Below are 19298 nucleotides of genomic sequence, written 5' to 3' on the forward strand. Positions count from 1 at the left end.
CAATATGAGTGAACCCAGAAAACACTGTTGCGCAAAAAAAAAGCCAGACACAAAAGGCCACAGAGTTTATGATTTCTCGAATACCAAATGCCCAGAACAGTAAATCCATAGAGATACAAAGCAGATTAGTGGTTGGCAGGGGCTGGGGGAGAGGGGAATGACATTGAGTGCTAACTGGTACAGGTATTTCGCTTCTGGGTGATGAAAATGTTTTGGAACCAGACGGAGGTGATGGTTGCACAACACTGAATATCTAAAACGCCACTTTATTGTACACTTTAAAACAGTTCATTTTATGGTATGCGACCTTTACTTGAAAAAAATAAGCTGAATTGGTAGCTAAAATATCGAAACCCAGTGTGACCCTTTCTCGCACTCATTTTACAAACCCGCAGACAGTTACTTTGGCTCGGCACTCTCATAGAGTTCCCTGGGCGTTGGTTTTGTAACCACGCTTAGGGGAGGAGCCCCGGGCGGCCGGCGCCCGGCTCCTCGGCGACGGGGCGGGGCGGGGCGTGCCCGGGGGCGGGGCCGGGGCCGGGCCAGCACGTCCGGCCGGGAGGGGGCGCGTCGGTGGCGGGCTTCGCGCGTTGCCGGGAGATCCCGAGACAACAAAAGGCGCGGGCGGCGGCGGCGGCGGCGGCGCGGCTAAGGGAAGCCGAGGAGTCCTGCGCTGCGTTCGCCGCCGGAGGCCGGGGCTTTCTCGAGCCAGTCAGTGAATGGCGGGCGCGTCGGGAGCGGGGCGACACCCACTTGTCCTCTCGCCGGCTGCGACCGTGCCCCCGGCCAGCCGTTGGGAGGGGGGCCGTCGGCCGGGGAGTCGGGGTCGCCGCGGTGTGGGTTTGGGGGCGCTTGGGGCGCCGGCCAGGCCGAGGAGGGTGTCTGAGGGGTCTGGGGTGGGTGCTGGGACCCCTGCCGAGTGGCCGGCGGAGCTCGGGTCTCCCTTGAGGTGGAAGGGCCGGAGGAACAGGAGGCGGGGGACCGCTGGGCTGCACCCCGCTGGCTCGGGTCCTGTGTCCTCCTCGGGTTCCCGCTTCCGGCTTCGGGTTTGAAGGGGGCTGGGAGGGCCGACCCGCGGCGGGCGTTTCGTTTTGTGGCCAGCCTCCTTTTCCTTGGCGGATGTTGAAACTTTGGTACTTTCTAAGCGCTGTGGGAGTCCGAAAGCCGCTCCCTCAGAGGCAGGTGATAATTGAGAAAGAAAGGGTGCCCAGATTATTTTTGAAACACCTTTTAAATAACACTTCGTCCCCTCCAACTTTTTAAATATTTGTTTACGTCCTATCTTTACTCTCTACTTCGTATCTTCCCTGTCTACTTTATGCATTTAGGGCCTTTTCTGAGCTCCCTACACGATCCACTATCCATTTGCTGGGAAATTTCTTAGGAAAATATTAACAAACCACAATTTTTAGACAAGCAGTACTTCTGAAAAACGAGGGACACAGGATGGCAACGGTATTTGGAGACGCTTGTTTCTGATCAATGACATGGCATCAAGTGATCAAGTATTTCTTTTGTCTTTGCTCAGGTTTCAAAACTCCATTGAGTATACCTCAATATTACCAGCCAATCAGATTTCACTTTTCTTTACATTTATTGGTGACATGATTCATAGGCTTCTGTTGACTGTAATTGATCCGAAATCTGAAGAAGTTTAAGTGTTATGGATTTTTCTTAAAACTTAAGTTCTTGTATTAATGTTTTGCAAGCCATATGTTTATGGTCCCTTATCATTCTTCAATGATTAGCATAGGTGATTTCGATTGCCTTTATAGTCAGATTGTTTATAGATATTCCTAGTCTAGAAACCAAGAAAGTGAAAATATCCCAATTACACTTGGCACTTTTTATTAGCTGTTTCATTGAAAGTAGTTAGATTTAACATAAAACATGACTTTTGTTTTAATGTGGTGGCATAAGAAAAGAAAATAAACCAGTTTTTATGATAAAAACTTCATATGTAGGTGTTCAGAGACATTTGGAAGAACCAACTCTTAACAGCATCTCTGTAGTTTCTTTGGAAAAGTTTCCAGTACCAAATGATTGTAGAGTCCTTTAGGATCCAAGAAAAGATATATCATACTTAGTATTTATTTTTTTCAGTGCAGAATTTACTACAGTGATTGAACTGCCAAGGTTAGGTGCATCTCTTTGTTTTGGCCCCTAAAGATAGTTTGTTGACTCTGTTTTGGGATTTTACAGCCCAAGGGAGCTGATATATTTTTACTCTCAGTGAGCTCTCTGTAGAGTGATGTAAATGTTTTTTGTTACTGTGATCCTTTTCAGACTCCACTCACAAAATTATAAATGCATAGTGCTGCTGTAGGGATTTTTAAAGGCTAGTGAATATTAAATGTCTTCATTAACATTTCCATAGCAAGTAGTGCTGAAAATATTATTTTAGTCCATTGGTCTATAGGTTACTTAATGATGGTGTTCAAGACTAGTCTTCTCCAAAGAGCCCAGCCCCACCCCAAACTGGTTATTTTTCATCATCTGCACTTAAACATTATCATAAGTTACTTGTTACATTTGTTTTTAGCTTTTATATGATGTAAGCTTTATCCTACCAAGACTGTGAACATGCATGTACAAATTTTTATATCAACATACATTTTCATTTCTCTTGGGTATATACCTAAGAGTGGAGTTGCTAAGTCAAATGATAACTGTGTTTAATTTCTTGAGAAACTACCAGACTGTTTTCCAAAGCGGCTACATCATTTTACATGCCCATCAAGAGTATATGAAGGTTCTGTATTCTCTACAATCTTGCTTACACTTATTATGATCTGTCTTTTTGATTATAGCTGTGTTAGTGGGAGTGAGGTGGTATCTTATTGTGGGTTTTTTTTTCTTTTTTAAAGGAAGATTAGCCCTGAGCTAACGTCTGCCACCAGTCCTCCTCTTTTTGCTGAGGAAGACTGGCCCTGAGCTAACATCCGTGCCCACCTTTCTTTACTTTATATGTGGGACGCCTGCCACAGCATGGCTTGACACGTGGTGCCATGTCGGCACCTAGGATCCAAACCAGTGAACCCCAGGCTGCGGAATATGTGAACTTAACTGCTGCACCACAGGGCTGACCCCTCTATTGTTCCTTTTATTGCTTATTGCTTTTGCTTTGGGTGTCATATCTGAGAGAAATCATTGCCAAATTCAAGGTTACAAAGAGTTTTACCCCAGTGTTTTTCTTTTAAAGGTTTTATAGTTTCAGCTCATACATTTAGGTCTATGAACGATCTTGAATAGACTTTGGTATATGATGTGAGGTAGGAGTTAAGGTTTGTTCTTTTTCTTTTTTTAAAGATTTTATTTTTCCTTTTTCTCCCCAAAGCCCCCAGTACATAGTTGTGTATTTTTAGTTGTGGGTCCTTCCAGTTGTGGCATGTGGGATGCCGCCTAAGCATGGCCTAATGAGTGGTGCCATGTCCGCACCCAGGATTCGAACCTGTGAAACCCTGGGCCACTGAAGTGGAGCACTCGAAGTTAACCACTCTGCCATGGGGCCGGCCCCTAAGGTTCATTCTTATGTGTGCAGATATCCAGTTGTCCCATGACCGTTTGTTGAAAAGACTGTTCTTTCCCCCATTGAATTGTCTTGGCCCTCTTGTTGAAATCAATTGCCCATAAATGTGAAGGTTTATTTTTGGATTCTCAGTGCATTTCCATTGATCTTTGTGTCTGTCTTATGCCAGTACCACACTGTCTTGGTTACTGTGGCTTGGTTTTAAAATTGGGGAAATGTGTCTTCCAACTTTGTTTTTCTTCCAATATTGTTTTGGCTATTTTGTGTCCCTTGAATTTCCATTTGAATTTTAGGATTAGCTTGTCAGTTTCTGCAAAGAAATAAGCTAGGCTTTTGATAGGTGTTGCATTGAATCTGTGGATCAATTTGGGGAATATTGGCATCTTAACAATGTTGTCTTCCAATCTATGAACATGAGATGTTTCTCCATTTATTTAAATGATCTTTACTTTCTTTCAACAACATTTTGTGGTTTTCAGAGTATAAGTTTTACACATCTTTTTTTTTTTTTTTTTAAAGATTGGCACCTGAGCTAACAATTGTTGCCAATCTTCTTTTTTTTTCCCCTGCTTTTTTTTTCTCCCCAAATCCCCCCAGTACATAGTTGTATATTTTTTTAGTTGTGGGTCCTTCTAGTTGTGGCATGTGGGACGCTGCCTCAACATGGCCTAATGAGCGGTGCCACGTCTTCGCCCAGGATCCGAACCCTGGGCCACTGAAGCAGAGTGCGAGACTTAACCACTTGGCCACAGGGCTGGCCCCACACATCTTTTGTTAAATTTATTCCTAAGTATTTTATTCTTGTTGATGCTATTGTAAATGAAATTATTTTCTTAATTTATTTTTCAGGTTGTTCATTGTAAGTATAGCCACCAATTTAATTTTTAGTGTATTAATTCCACCAGAGACCTTCAGAAATAAGTACAACATAATTTAGGAGTGGCAAACCAGTTTTTCTATTAGTTTTGATGATTTTCTAATAAAAAATTTAGTTTTAAATTTATATTGACTTGGAGAAATTCTTAAACTATTTTCATAGGTTTATTTCTAATATTTCTGCCAAAGAGGAGATGTTATTTTTCAATACATTGCTATAAAATCTAGTACAAAGTTTTCCTTTTAACACATGTGTACAATTGCCCAGTTATTTCCCTGTCTTAATTTTCTCTTTTTTTTTTTTCCTTCCATTTTTGGCCCTGAGCTAACATCTGTTGGCAATCTTCCTCTTTTTTTTCTCCCCAAAGCCCCAGTACATAGTTGTAATCCTAGTTGTAAGTCCTTCTAGTTCTGTGTGGGATGCCACCACAGCATGGCTCGATGAGCAGTGTGTGTAAGTCTGCACTCAGCATCTGAACCAGTGAGCCATGGGTCACCGAAGCGGAGCGTGTGAACTTGACCACTATGCCACTGGGCCAGCCCCTCCCTGTCTTAATTTTCTAACTCCCCAATTGTTCAGTATTTAGATTAAAGAGCTGGGAAACATATTACCACTATAGAAAGAATGGCACACTGGAATCCCATGCACTTATCACTTATCTTTATCATTTGCCAACTCATGGCCCCCACCCCCTAGATTATTTTGCAGCAAATCCAGACATCATATCATTTCATCTATAAATTGTAAGTGTACTGTTACAAGACAGATTTACTGTTTGTAATTATCTTATATTGGAACAAAACCTGCTCTAATTGACTTTGCTTTCAAAGATGGTTAGTTTATTAGGATAGAGGAGTCAATAATTAAATTTTGTTTTTATTTGATACACAGGAGTCCAGATCTTACGTAAAATGGATGTTTCTCACACTAAATACTGAATATTAAATAGAAAATCTATTTAGTAAAATCTAAGCTGCCATGGAAGAAATACCAGTAAAAGTTGCTGTAAGAATTAGGCCTCTGCTGTGCAAAGAAGTTCTTCATAATCATCAAGTTTGTGTGAGAGTTATTCCAAACACTCAACAAATTATCATTGGGAGAGATAGAGTCTTTACTTTTGATTTTGTTTTTGGCAAAAATTCCACTCAAGATGAAGTTTATAATACCTGTATAAAGCCACTTGTGTTGTCACTCATTGAGGGCTATAATGCAACTGTTTTTGCCTATGGACAAACTGGATCTGGGAAGACATACACCATTGGAGGAGGCCATGTTGGTAAGATTCTCATACTCTTTGGCTTTATTTGATACATTAGAAAGAAGCTAAAATATGACCGTACCTGACACACAGGTGCTCAGCATTCTCATTGAATGAAATAATGAATAGGATAATCAGATGTATTCATAAAATCGTCTTTGAAACATTTGCTTTTAAATGTTGAAGTTTTATCAATTTAATTTATGATTATATTTGCTTGAGGAGAGAAGTTTGAGTGTTTAGTGTTCAGCCCTTTGCCTTTTTTCCCCAGTTTTATTGAGATGTAATTGACAGATAACATTGTATTAGTCCAAGATGTACTACCTAATATTTGATGTATATATTGCAAAATAATCACCACAGTAAGTTTAGTTAACCTCAGTCACCTTACATAGTTACAAAGTGTTTTTCTTGTGATGAGAACTTTTCAGATTTACTCTCTCAGCAACTTTCAAGTATATAGTGCAATACTAACTATAGTCACCATGCTGTACGTTACATCCCCAGAACTTATCTTATAACTGGACGTTTTTACCTGTTGACCACCATCACCCATCTTCCCCATCCCCCACCCCCGCCTCTGGCAGCACTTTGAACAGAATTTAAAATAGAGGGAAATGAGTTAACACGATCAGATTTTGCATCTTTTAATAGTCCACTTATAAATCTTAAAGAGTCCTGCAACCAAGACTTAGAGGCAGGAGGAGAAATTTGTTATGTAGTTTAAAGTGTCTTTTAAAGAATTTTCTAACCAGATTTCTATATTTTTTTTAGCTTTATTGAGGTATAATTGACAAAATTGTAAGATATTTAAAGTATACCTTGTGATGATTTGATAGAAGTTTCCAGTGTGAAAGGGTTCCTCCCATCTAGTTAACACATCCATCACCTCACATATATATATACAGATTTCTATTTTAAATATTGAATATTTTGGGACATAATTTCTTCTGCTTTTGATTCTAGTTTGAAAAGTTAGAATCATAGGATTTCCTTTAGAGCTGAAAGGAACCTTGAAAATCATTTCTCTTCATCTGTAAGTGAGGAGCTCTAGCCATGGAGCTATGAAGGGCTTGTTCAGTTAGGTGACTAGTGACAGAGCTGGGATTGAAAGCCAAGTCCTCTGCTGAGATTGTTTACCGTATTGGTATTTTTCTACTAAAAGCAAACTTTTGAATGTTGTGCATATGTATCATTGTCTAAAATTATCATTAGTGTTGTCTATATTTATAATGACTCAATATGTTTTCTACTTTCATGCTTTGCAAATATAGAATATATGACTTTCAGAAACATCTCTCATTACATGCAGAGATTCGAGGGGGAGGGTTGGAGGGTGGCACTGGGGTTTGAAGAAGCCCTCATTCCAAAGATTAAATAGAGAGGCCTTAAGTGCCCAGTATCCCTCCTTCCTCATTTTTTAGAATCGCTGTGGTTCAGGATTAGGAGATTAAAGATATTGGATTATTTTAGGGTCTCACAATTCAAAAAAATTCACTATTTTTGACTATAAGTTGTAGTTTTTCTTGAGGACTGTGGCTTTTTTTTTGCTTGGCAAATGATTTATGATCTTTAAGACTCAGTATGTGCTTTATACTAATAGGAGTTATAAATGTTCAGAGCTTCGTAACTTAATTATAGCTATGGGTTTTTTTATTAAGAGTCCATGAATACAATTTCACTTCCTTAAAGGAAAAAGTTATTAAAGTTATTTATTGTCCTAAAATATTTTTTTTCTTTTTTGAGGAAGGTTAGCCCTGAGCTAACATCTGCTGTCAATCCTCCTCTTTTTGCTGAGGAAGACTGGCCCTGAGCTAACATCCGTGCCCATCTTCCTCTACTTTATATGTGGGACACCTACCACAGCATGGCTTGCCAAGCAGTGCCATGTCTGCATCCGGGATCTGAACCGGCGCACCCTGGGCCACCAAAGTGGAACGTGCACACTTAACCACTGTGCCACCAGGCCGGCCGCTGTCCTAAAATCTTTTAACTGCTCTAAAATACTTCGTACCAGAAGAAATACACCACCATTAGGAACAGTTTCTGGTGTTTTTTTTGCCCCTAGTTTTAAAAAAAATTAATGTTCATTGTAAAAAGAATTGCAAGTGATCCTTAAGAAATTAAATTAAACAAATGAAAGCTCCTCTCATCTCCCAAAAATAACAGTTTGATGTATACCATTCTGGAGTCCTCAAGACACTTTTCTAGGCATATTACAAATACGTATGTAGTTTTCCTTTGTTTTTTGTTGTTTCATTTGTTTAATGATATATCTGTGGTTTTTTAACTTTCTTTTTGCATTTAACAATATAAAATGTCATTTGATTTCTTCCCATTTGGGTCATAGAATTTCACCTCATATTTTGGCTGTATAATATTCCATAGTTTGAATGGATCATAGTTTATCCATTCCAGTATTAATGAACATTTAGATTGCTTCTGGTTTTTACTATTATAAAAAAGTTGCAGTGTATATCCTTGTACATTTAACTTTGAATCCATGTGTTAGTATTTCTATAGAATAGATTACTAGAAGTGTGTTTGTTGAATCAAAGGGTATGTACAGTTAAAATGTGGATAGCTACTGACAAATTGCCTTCCAAAAAGGCTGTACCAGTTTATATTTCCACCCCAATATATGAAAGCCATTTGCTCATATCCTTACCACTTACTGGATATTATAAATCTGAAGTATATATATTTTTGCCATCTGATAGGTGAAAAATTGTACTTTGTTGTTTGAAGTTACATTTCTTGGTGTATTAGTGAAATTAGTGAGCATTTTCAATTTCCCAAGCTGTCTCTGTAGGACACCAATTCTGGGTCAGTCATCTGCTGTTTGATTATTGACTATGCAAACAGTGTTGTTTTTTCCCCCAGTAAATTATTTATTGAGCATTTACAGTGTCTAGGGTACCATGCTAGGCACTGTGGCAGAAGGAAAATCTGTTATTTTTCAATATTATGCTTATTTGAACTAAAATTCATTTTCCTGCTTTTCAGAACCGTGGATTTACTGACTTTACCAGGCTTAATAGTCTCTAAAAACTTTTATTTGTGTACTATTTAAAGAGTAAATAGTTTATAATAGCTAAATGATGTCATTCTTTCTCTGAAGTAGTCTATTTCAGGAATATAAGTGTAACGTTGAAAATGTGATGTTTAGGTTACCAGGATACATATTGAAACTTTATTATAAATATTATTTGAAATTCGGCTTTTTGATAAGTCTTTTGAATTATTCTGTTTTGTTATCTATTGAAGTGGGAAATGAATGAGTTGTTTCTGAACAGCCTTATATTTTGGCTATTCTAGAATGCGTATATGTATACTGTATATTTATAGATAGTACTATTGGCTAGTACCTTGAAGCTCCCAGAAAGGAGTATTCACGTTCTCCCTGGTGTTGGAAAAACCTACAGCTTCTTTTTACCTGCCACACGATGGCAGTCTTACGTCTTAAATTAGGTGAAAGGCAGCTCACATTAATAGAGGTTGAGATTTTCAGGATGTTTGTTGCCAAAAATCTAAACATTGGTAATCTTTAACTTGGAAGCAAGTTGTTTTTAAGGTTCATTTGTAAGCCTTTTTGTAGATTGGAATATATTTTCCATGAAACAAGACTGAAAATGTAAGCAGATTTCTAAATTGGCCTGCAGAAATTTATTTAACTTTAAGTTCCAATTTTTTTTTTCATTTTATTTATTTTTTTTGTGAAGAAGATTGGCACTGAGCTAATATCTGTTGCCAGTCTTCCTCTTTTGGCTTGAGGAAGATTGTCCCTGAGCTAATATCTCTGCCAGTCTTCCTCTACTTTGTATGTGGGGTGCTGCCCCAGTATGGCTTGATGAGCAGTATATAGGTCTGTGCCCGGGACCTGAACCTGTGAACCCCAGGCCATCAAAGCAGAGCATGTGAACTTAACCACTGTGCCACCAGGCCAGCCCCCCTTAAGTCCCAATTTCTTTCACTTATTTTAAATTTTATCTTGCACTTTTTTTTTTTTTTACTATTTTAAAAATTTTGGTTAAATAAATAAAATTGGCCAGTTAAGCCTTTTTTTTTTTTTGAAGAAGAAGATTAGCCCTGAGCTAACGGCTACCAATCCTCCTCTTTTTGCTGAGGAAGACTGGCCCTGAACTAACATCCATGCCCATCTTCCTCTGCTTTATATGTGGATGCCTGCCACAGCATGGCTTACGAAGTGGTGCCATGTCCGCACCCGGGATCCAAACCGGTGAACCCCAGGCCACTGAAGTGGAACGTGTGCACTTAACTGCTGCACCACCCGGCCAGCCCCCATTTTAGCCATCTTTAAGAGTATAGTTCTGTGACATTAGGTACATTCACAGAGTTTTGCAACCATCACCGCTATTTCCAAAATTTTACATCACCCCAAATAGAAGCTTTGTACCCATTAAACAATAACTCCCCTCCCTCCATCCCCTGGTAACCTTTAATTTACTTTCTTGTACTGTGAATTTGCCTCTGCTAGGTATTTCATAGAAGTGAATCATACCTTATTTGTCCTCCTGTGTCTTGCTTCTTTCACTTAGGATAATGCTTCCAAGGGTATCCTCCATGTTGTAGCCTGTATCAGAACTTCCTTCCTTTTTATGACTAAATAATATTCCATTATACATATATGCCACATTTTGTTTATTCATTTGTCTATTGGTGGACACTTGAGTTGTTTCCCCCTTTTGGCTATTGTGTATAATGATGCTATGAACTTTGGTGTTCAAGCATCGGACTCCCTTGTGTGCATTTCTGTTCATTTGTAATGTTATTGTGCTGATCTGTGTTCTGGGCTGTGGAAGTGATAGAGGAGAAGCAGCAGTGATGGAGGAAAAGAGATACAGAGATGTTCTCTTCCTCATTCCTGGACTGAAGTCTAGGCAGGGAGCAGAACTGGGCTTTCTGCACACGTGTCTTCTGTTGCCTTTGGACTCTGGCTTCCTCCCCTGTTTGTTTCTTTTTTTTTTTAAGATTTTATTTTTTTCCTTTTTCTCCCCAAAGCCCCCCGGTACATAGTTGTATATTCTTCGTTGTGGGTCCTTCTAGTTGTGGCATGTGGGACGCCGCCTCAGCGTGACTTGATGAGCAGTGCCATGTCCGCACCCAGGATTCGAACTGACGAAACAGTGGGCCGCCTGCAGCGGAGCGCTCGAACTTAACCACTCGGCCACGGGGCCGGCCCCTGACACAAGGATTTTTAAAAAAAGATTCTTGCTGACATAAATCAGTTGTATTCCAGTGACTGGGATTCTACCCTCACCGTAATACATGATCTAAAGAGAGAATTTTAATGCAGAGGACGGTGAAATAGGTTGGTCTAATCTGAGTCAGTTTCAACTACCCCTGCCTGCTTTGAACTTCACTCATGCCCCTTATGCCCGTTGTATCCCTGGAGCTTTCAGTAATATATATCCTTATTAAATCTTTTATTTTTTCCCTTAAACTGTTATATAAATATCATTTAGTTTTTTTAGTTGTCCTGTCATTTGATTGTGAGCTTCTTTGTTTTATGCTTCTTCCAATGCTATACAGTATATTTAGCTTATTTATTTTTTTAAAGATTTTATTTTTCCTTTTTCTCCCCAAAGCCCCCGGTACATAGTTGTATATTTTTAATTGTGGTTCCTTCTAGTTGTGGCATGTGGGACACTGCCTCAGCATGGCTTGATGAGCGGTGCCATGTCTGCACCCAGGATCTGAACCGGTGAAACCCTGGGCCACTGAAGTGGAGCGCTCGAACTCAACCACTTGGCCACGAGGCTGGCCCTATTTAGCTTATTTTTAAGCTATCTGTATTTAAAATTTTTAATTTAGTTTTAGACTACATATTTAAATTATTTCTAATGGTAAAAGTTTAAATATTACAACTAAAAGGTAAAAGTTTTTCTTTCGGGGGCTGGCCCCGTGGCCGAGTGGTTAAGTTCGTGCGCTCCGCTGCATGCGGCCCAGTGTTTCGTCGGTTCGAATCCTGGGTGCGGACATGGCACTGCTCGTCAGACCACGCTGAGGCAGCGTCCCACATGCCACAACTAGAGGAACCCACAACGAAGAATACACAACTATGTACCGGGGGGCTTTGGGGAGAAAAAGGAAAAAATAAAATCTTTAAAAAAAAAAAAAAAAAAAAAAAAAAAAAAGTTTTTCTTTCTTTTTTTCTCCCTATTCTGACTCTGCTCAGGTAACCACTGCTTTTTGTGTACTCTTTCAGAAGTATTTTTTGCATAGATATGTATGTTTTCTTTTACTCAAATGAGATTTACTCTGCAATTGCTTTTTTTACTTCATAGATTTTAACATTTGTTTAACAGTAGGTATGTTGTAGACCGTTGTTGACTAGTCATTCTCCTACCAATAGATTTATTAGATTGTTTGGAATCTTTTCACAATTACAAGCAATCTTTATACAACATCTTTGAGTATGTACATATGTATTTCTTTAGGACTATATCTGAGTCAAAGGGTGATCACATTTAAACTTTTGATGTTTTTGATACTAATGGTTCTCCAAAAAGGCTGTACCCGTTTACATTCTCATAGTGGATTAGAGGACCAATTTGCTCACCTTGAGGAAACAGTCAATTAGGAAATGGGGAATTATCAAATTTAAAAATCTTTACTCAGATGTTATTTTAAACAATGAATAATCATAAATAGTGATCAGATCTTTGTGAACATAGTTTTTCATCAAAGTGATGTGATTTTTAATAGTATTTTAGTGTTAATTGAGAGAATGCTGGATAAATCGGTTTTACTGTATCTTAAAATAATTTATAACCTTTTCTTTACCCACTTCCCCGATCTGCTATCGCACTTCTCTGCTTCTCTTTGCAATAGAACCCTGAAAGTGTCATCTGTGACTCACTGTCAGTTCTTCTCCCAGTCTTTCTTAAACCCATTCCATTCAGACTTTCATCTTCACAACTATTGAAACTCCATTTGTTCAGATGTCATAAATGACCGTCCCTTTTCTAAATTCAATGCTCAGTTCTCATTTCTCATCATGCTAGCCTTTCAGCAAATTTGATACACATTCTCCACTTAGTTTACAGGCCACCACATTCTTGGTTTTCCTCCTACTTAACTGGCTGTTCCTCACACTCTCTTGCTGATACTTTATAAGTGGACCAATAAATAATTAAGTTCCCGGGGCTCAGTCTTTGGTGCTCTTCTCTTCTGATGCTCTACTTTTCCCCTTGATCTTGTCCAGCCTGATGACATTAGATACCGTCTATATGTAGCTGACTTCCAATTTTTTATCTCCAGTCCAGACTTGAACTCTGGACTTATATATCCAACTGCCTATTCAACTTTCCTAATTGGATGCCTAATAGACATCTCAAACTTAATAGGTCAAAAAATGAACCTCTGCCATTTTTCCCTTAAACCAGCTCAACAACCACTCTTCTCCATATCAGTTGATGGCAACTCCAGTGGCTCATGACAAAACTGTGGAGTCATCCTTGACTCATTGCTTTCTTTCACATTCTACATCGTATCTGTCAGGGAATCTTAATGGCTTTCCCTTCAACATAAATCCAGAATCTGGTCAGTTCTCACCTTTCTCTTCTACCATCCTAGTATGAGCCACTATTACCTACCTCCAACCCCCTTGACTCCTGGATTACTGCACTGTTCTCCTGAGTGGTCTTTCCGCTTCTGCCCTTGGCCTTCTATGACAGATGTAAAGCACAGCAGCCAGAGTTGTCTCTTTTAAATCCCAAGTTACTGCTCTGCTTCAGTGGCTCTCATCTCAGAATAAAACCCAAAGCCTGTCCTTTTCTACAAGGACCTACATGGTCTGGCCTCTGTCATCCCTGTGACCTCATCCCCTGTCCTTCTCCCCTTGCTTCCTCTGTTCCAGTCGCACTGGCCTCCTTGTTTATGGATCACACCAATTTACTGCCTTCACACTGGCTGTTCTCTCTGCCTGGGACACTCTTCCTTCAAATACCCACCTGGCTCCTCTGCCACCTCTTTCAAGTCTTTGCTCTGATGTCAGCTTCTCAATGATGCCTATCATGACTTTCCTACTTTAAAGTTGCAAGTACCTCCCACCTAAATACACTCACACTTCCTGTCCCCTGACTCTGCCCTATTTTTTCCTCCACGCATACTTATCACTTTTAACATACCATATAATTCACTTATCAGTTATTCTACCTTGCTATTGTCCGTCTGTCCTCAGTACAGTCCCACAAGGACAGGGATTTTTTTCCTCCGTTTCATTCACAAATGGTTCCCAGGGTCCTAGAATGTTGCCTGGCACATAGTAGGTACTAAATAAATATTTGTTGAATGAATGCATGAATGAATTTTGAGTAAGGACATGCATGTGAAAACTTTTACCTATGAATTTTATGGTTACGGTTTTAAAAAATTTATAGAGAAATGTAAGAAAATAAATTTATTGATTATAAATTTTGGGTTGTAGCTTTTCTTATATTTTAAGTTTCAGATGTGGTTTCTTTTTCTAAATTTTCAGCTTCAGTTGTGGAGGGTCAAAAGGGTATCATTCCTCGAGCTATCCAAGAGATATTTCAAAACATCTCTGAAAACCCTAGCATTGACTTTAATATAAAAGTATCCTATATAGAAGTATACAAGGAAGACCTAAGAGATCTTCTAGAATTGGAGACATCTGTGAAGGATCTTCACATCCGAGAAGATGAAAAAGGAAACACAGGTAAAGTAGCTTACTTAATTGATAGCTTTCATTAGCAAATAGATATGATTTAATTCAATTTCTGGGTATAATCCAAAGAATCTTTAAAAAGAGACAGAAGCAAAATGAATTTGTTTTTACTTTAAAATTGAATAGCTTATTAATTAACAGCATCAGTACCAGGTGAAAAGTAGAATTTCAGACTGATTGTTGGTAAGGCGAAGTTATTAAGATGTAATTCAAGATGCTTATTCCTGTAATTGTCACCCCCACTGGGCTGACCTTAAGTGAGACTGTGAAATAGGTTAAATTAGTTTTTGTAATTTTTTTTCTCCCAGAGTTACCCCGAGATTGGGGATGGCTTCTCCCTTTGCTGTTCATTCAGGTTGATCCAGAACTCTCCTTTCGTTTTGATTTTTGTCTTAGAACACCTGTAGCTTCTTTTTCTTCTTCTTTTTTTTTAGAGAGTTCTCCATATTGACCTTTACCTGGCCTTTGTTTTGCTTCTCAAGCTCTGACTTTCTGTGCTACCAACCTGTTAATCTTGATAAATATCCATTTGTTTGGAAATGGGAAAAGGTTAGAATGGGAGGGTCAAAATGCAAATATTTTAAGAAATAATACTTTTCTGCTGTTCTGATTTAAATGGTAATATGTTCAACATAGAACATTTTGAAAACAGAAAAGTATAAGGAAGAAAGTTAAAGATCATCTTTAATCTGAGAACCCAGAAATAGCAACTTTTCTTTTTGGTGTGTTTCCATCCAGATTTCTTTTTCTATGCATATATATATATTCTTAATTAACTTATTTTTTTGGTGAGGAAGATTGACCCTGAGTAACATCTCTGCTGAGCTTCCTCTATTTTGTATGTGGGACACCTCCACAGCATGGCTTGATGAGTGGTGTACAGGTCCATGACTGGGATCCAGACCTGTGAACCCTGGGCCACCAAAGTGAAATGTGTGAGCTTAACCACTACGCCACCGGACCGGCCCTCATGTAATTTTTTTTTTTAAATATACTTGCAACCCCACATATAGTATTGCATCTTATTTTTTCACTTTTTCTTTTTAAGATTTAAAAAATTTTTTCTTTTTCTCCCCAAAGTGCCCCTGATACATAGTTGTATATTTTTAGTTGTGGGTCTTTCTAGTTGTCGCATATGGGATGCTGCCTCAGCATGGCTTGACTAACGGTGCCGTGTCCGCGCCCAGGATCTGAACTGGCAAAACCCTGGGCTGTTGAAGCAGGCAAACTCGACCACTCAGCCATGGGGCTGGCCCCCTTATTTTTTCACTTAATATTTATATTGTGAGCATTTTCCCAGGTCATTTTTTCAAACTTATGATTCTTCTTAGTCATGTAGTTTTTTTCCTGAAGTATTATAATTTATTTAACTAATATTGCATTGTTGGACATTTAGGCTGTTTCCAGATTTTCCATATTATTAATAACAATGACTGTTCTTGAATGTCTTCCTCTCCTAGAAAACTCATTTAGTAGAACCATACTGGAAATAAAGGATCTTGCCAGAGTGACTCTGGGGGAACTTCCTAGCAGTTAGCAAAGATGGCAGTCGTCATTCAAACAGCAGCCTGCAGGGGGCAGTAAAGCTTGCCTTCTTATAGGCTCCGTCCTGGCAGCCCTGGCATTCCTGGGTTTGAAGAAAGTGGTTTCTGTTTTATTTTTTAGAAAGAAAGCATGGTAGTTTATGGTCTTATTAGATAACTCAGTATAGTTTTATCTTTTCTGGACAAATTCAGACTGATGTTTTGATCTTCTGTATCTTATGAAATGTAATTATTGAATGCTTTTATCTTTTACTAAAAGTTACAAGAATAATACATGTTTATTGTAAAATAGTGAAACAATACAAAAGTATACACTATCACTCTTGATAAACTTAATGATCAAAATATTCCATAGCTGATAATCAATTTTGCAAAAATTTTGGAAGGACATGACAAATTGTCTTAAGACAGGTTGCCATATATCTCATATAGTGTCCCACTCACAACCAAAATGCATTTGTTTGACATATTTATTTAGTTCCTCTGTGTGAAGTGGTGGTTGGTATCCAGCCTGGATGCTGCACAATTATTCTCACCTTGGAAGCTTTTTAAGAAATACTGATTTTGGGGCCCTACTTTTTTTTTTTTTTTTTTGAGGAAGATTAGCCCTGAGCTAACTACTGCCAGGCCTCCTCTTTTTGCTGAGGAAGCCTGGCCCTGAGCTAACATCCATGCCCATCTTCCTCTACTTTATACATGGGACGCCTACCACAGCATGGCGTGCCAAGCGGTTCCATGTCCGCACCCGGGATCTGAACTGGTAAACCCCGGGACGCCGAGAAGTGAAACATGTGAAGTTAACCGCTGCACCACTGGGCTGGCCCCATGGGCCCTACTTTTTAGAGATTCTGGTGAATTAGTCTGGGATGAGGCCTTGGCATTGGTACTTTTTTTGTGTAAACCTACCATGTGATTTACCGGTGATGTTGAGGACCACAGATAGTGGTCAGCTATAGCCTAACATTAGAGAAACTTTGTAGAAGTTGGTTCTGTGATTTACAGTTACAGTGTCATTTTGGAATTGCTGATATTCTAGCACTGTCTGTAGCACAGGTACTTTAGAACTTTAACTAGATTGTTAAGAAAGGTGTCATGATGGAAATAATACAAGCGAAATGGTTGTTTTTTCAAAGAAACAGTGACATGACAGGATCTGATTAAAGAGGAAGCAGAGTACTGTAATTCAAGAAGAGAATAGGAGCTTTACTGCTCTCATTCAAATCCGAAATCCACCTATTCCTTTTTTGAAATATTTTTGGATGTAAACAAATACTGTGGGTGTTAAGCTTAGGTTATTTTTGCTTCTTATTCTCCCATTGAAATAGAAACATTTTTGCTTTTTTTGAATTGCCATCTCATTTGTTTTACTCTGATATTGTATCTACATTTCTGTTTTTAAAATGAATAACCAACTTATACTACTGAATTTTTCATTTATCATTGGTTATGACCCCACAATACCGAAAATTTTAAACCTAAGGATAGCTTGAATATTAACGAAACTCATAAGAAACTAATTTCTTTTAGCTAATCTAGTACTGATTAATTCTTCTGAGTTATATGTTTAATTACCCTATTACCTTTTAATTAATCTGTTAGACTCTGCAAATCAAAATACTGGTATAAAGAGTTTTTCTTTTGTCAGCCATCTTAAAGAATTGAGCATGATATGTGACTCCAAATAAACCAGATTTTTTTTTTCTTCTTCTCCTCAAAGCCCCCCAGTACATAGTTGTATATTCTCGTTGTGAGTGCCTCAGGTTGTGCTGTGTGGGATGCTGCCTCAGTATGGTCTGATGAGCAGTGCTAGGTCCACACCCAGGATCCAAACCGGTGAAACCCTGAGCCACTGAAGCGGAGCACCCAAACTTAACCACTCGACCATGAGACTGGCCCTTGGATTGTTTAAAATATATATATATTTTATATCTTTTAGAATTTAAACATCAAAATGAGTGTTGTCCATTAAAATAGTTCCTTTGGGAGATTATCTAAAATTATTTAATGATGCTGATGTTACTGTTATTTGAAGTGCTATTGATTTTTTTTTAAAAGGGACTGTTTTACCTGGGCAGTTTAGCAAATGGTAAACTGTTCTGTGGTTAATTTAACTATACTAGATTTTGATTAAAACTTGTTTTAAAAACTTGCTATTGCTATTTTAAGTGATTGTTGGGGCCAAGGAGTGCCAGGTGGAGAGTGCTGATGAAGTGATCAGTCTCCTGGAAATGGGGAATGCGGCCAGGCATACCGGTACCACTCAAATGAACGAGCACTCCAGTAGATCACATGCAATTTTTACAATCAGCATTTGTCAAGTGGAGAAAAATGTAGAGGCAACTGAAGATGGATCGTGCTATTCCCGTCGGCATATTGTCTCAAAGTTCCACTTTGTGGATTTGGCTGGATCAGAAAGAGTAACCAAAACAGGGAATACTGGTGAACGGTTCAAAGAATCCATTCAGATCAATAGTGGGTTGCTGGCTTTAGGAAATGTAATAAGTGCTCTTGGGGACCCGCGCAGGAAGAATTCACATATTCCATATAGGGATGCTAAAATTACCCGGCTTCTGAAAGATTCTCTGGGGGGCAGTGCCAAGACTGTCATGATCACTTGTGTCAGCCCATCCTCCTCGGATTTTGACGAGTCCTTAAATTCTCTCAAATATGCCAACAGAGCACGCAACATTAGAAACAAACCCACCTTAAACTTCAGCCCAGAGTCAGACCGAATGGACGAAATGGAATTTGAGATTAAGTTGCTTCGAGAAGCTTTGCAAAGCCAGCAGGCTAGTATCAGCCAAAGCAGCCAGATCCCTCGAGAGGGGACTCCTGATAAAAATAGGATCCATTCTCTTGAGGAGCAAGTAGCTCAGCTACAAGGAGAATGTCTGGGGTACCAAAATTATATAGAGGAAGCCTTTACATTCCTAGTGGACTTAAAAGATGCTGTGAGACTAAACCAAAAGCAGCAACACAAACTACAGGAGTGGTTTAACATGACCCAGGACGTCAGGAAGGCAATTCTCACCTCCTTCAGAGGAAACCAAGGCAATGGAAACCTGGAAGAGGAACCACAGCATATTACAATTCTCCAGCTGAAGCGAGAGCTTAAGAAATGCCAGGTACTTACTCACTACTTTTATAAGTAACTTGCTTAAGGACTAAATTTATTTGGGTGAGTGTCATTTTGGAATTTCAGAAGTTTTTTTAAAAGGATTATATGTAAAATCTCATTTGCCTTTGCTCTGCTTCTTTCTCCTTTCCCTTTCTATTGCTTTCTCATAATTTATAACCTTCTTGGCTCCTCCTCCTTTCTCCTTTAGGTAAAATATATTTTAATTTGTTATATTCATTAAATAGAATTTTGTGGACCT

The 19298-nt window shown here is 38.9% G+C and overlaps 1 protein-coding gene across 6 annotated transcripts in view; it reads left to right on the forward strand.

Moving 5' to 3' along the window:
- Positions 1–583: 583 nt before the first annotated feature.
- Positions 584–19298, forward strand: part of KIF27 (kinesin family member 27) — an 84775-nt gene continuing 66060 nt past the window's right edge. The window contains exons 1-4 of one of the 6 annotated variants that reach the window (XM_046664337.1): positions 613–711; positions 5298–5682; positions 14168–14368; positions 18088–19046. In XM_046664337.1, the coding sequence (XP_046520293.1) occupies positions 5385–5682; positions 14168–14368; positions 18088–19046 (1458 nt within the window). In that variant the 5' untranslated portion in view covers positions 613–711; positions 5298–5384. Of the gene's footprint in view, positions 712–4845; positions 5683–14167; positions 14369–18087; positions 19047–19298 lie in introns of those variants that run through there. The other 5 variants (XM_046664338.1, XM_046664341.1, XM_046664343.1 and 2 more) reach the window with 5 other exon arrangements.

Source organism: Equus quagga, chromosome 6 (assembly GCF_021613505.1).
Source record: "Equus quagga isolate Etosha38 chromosome 6, UCLA_HA_Equagga_1.0, whole genome shotgun sequence".
Lineage (NCBI taxonomy): Eukaryota > Metazoa > Chordata > Mammalia > Perissodactyla > Equidae > Equus > Equus quagga.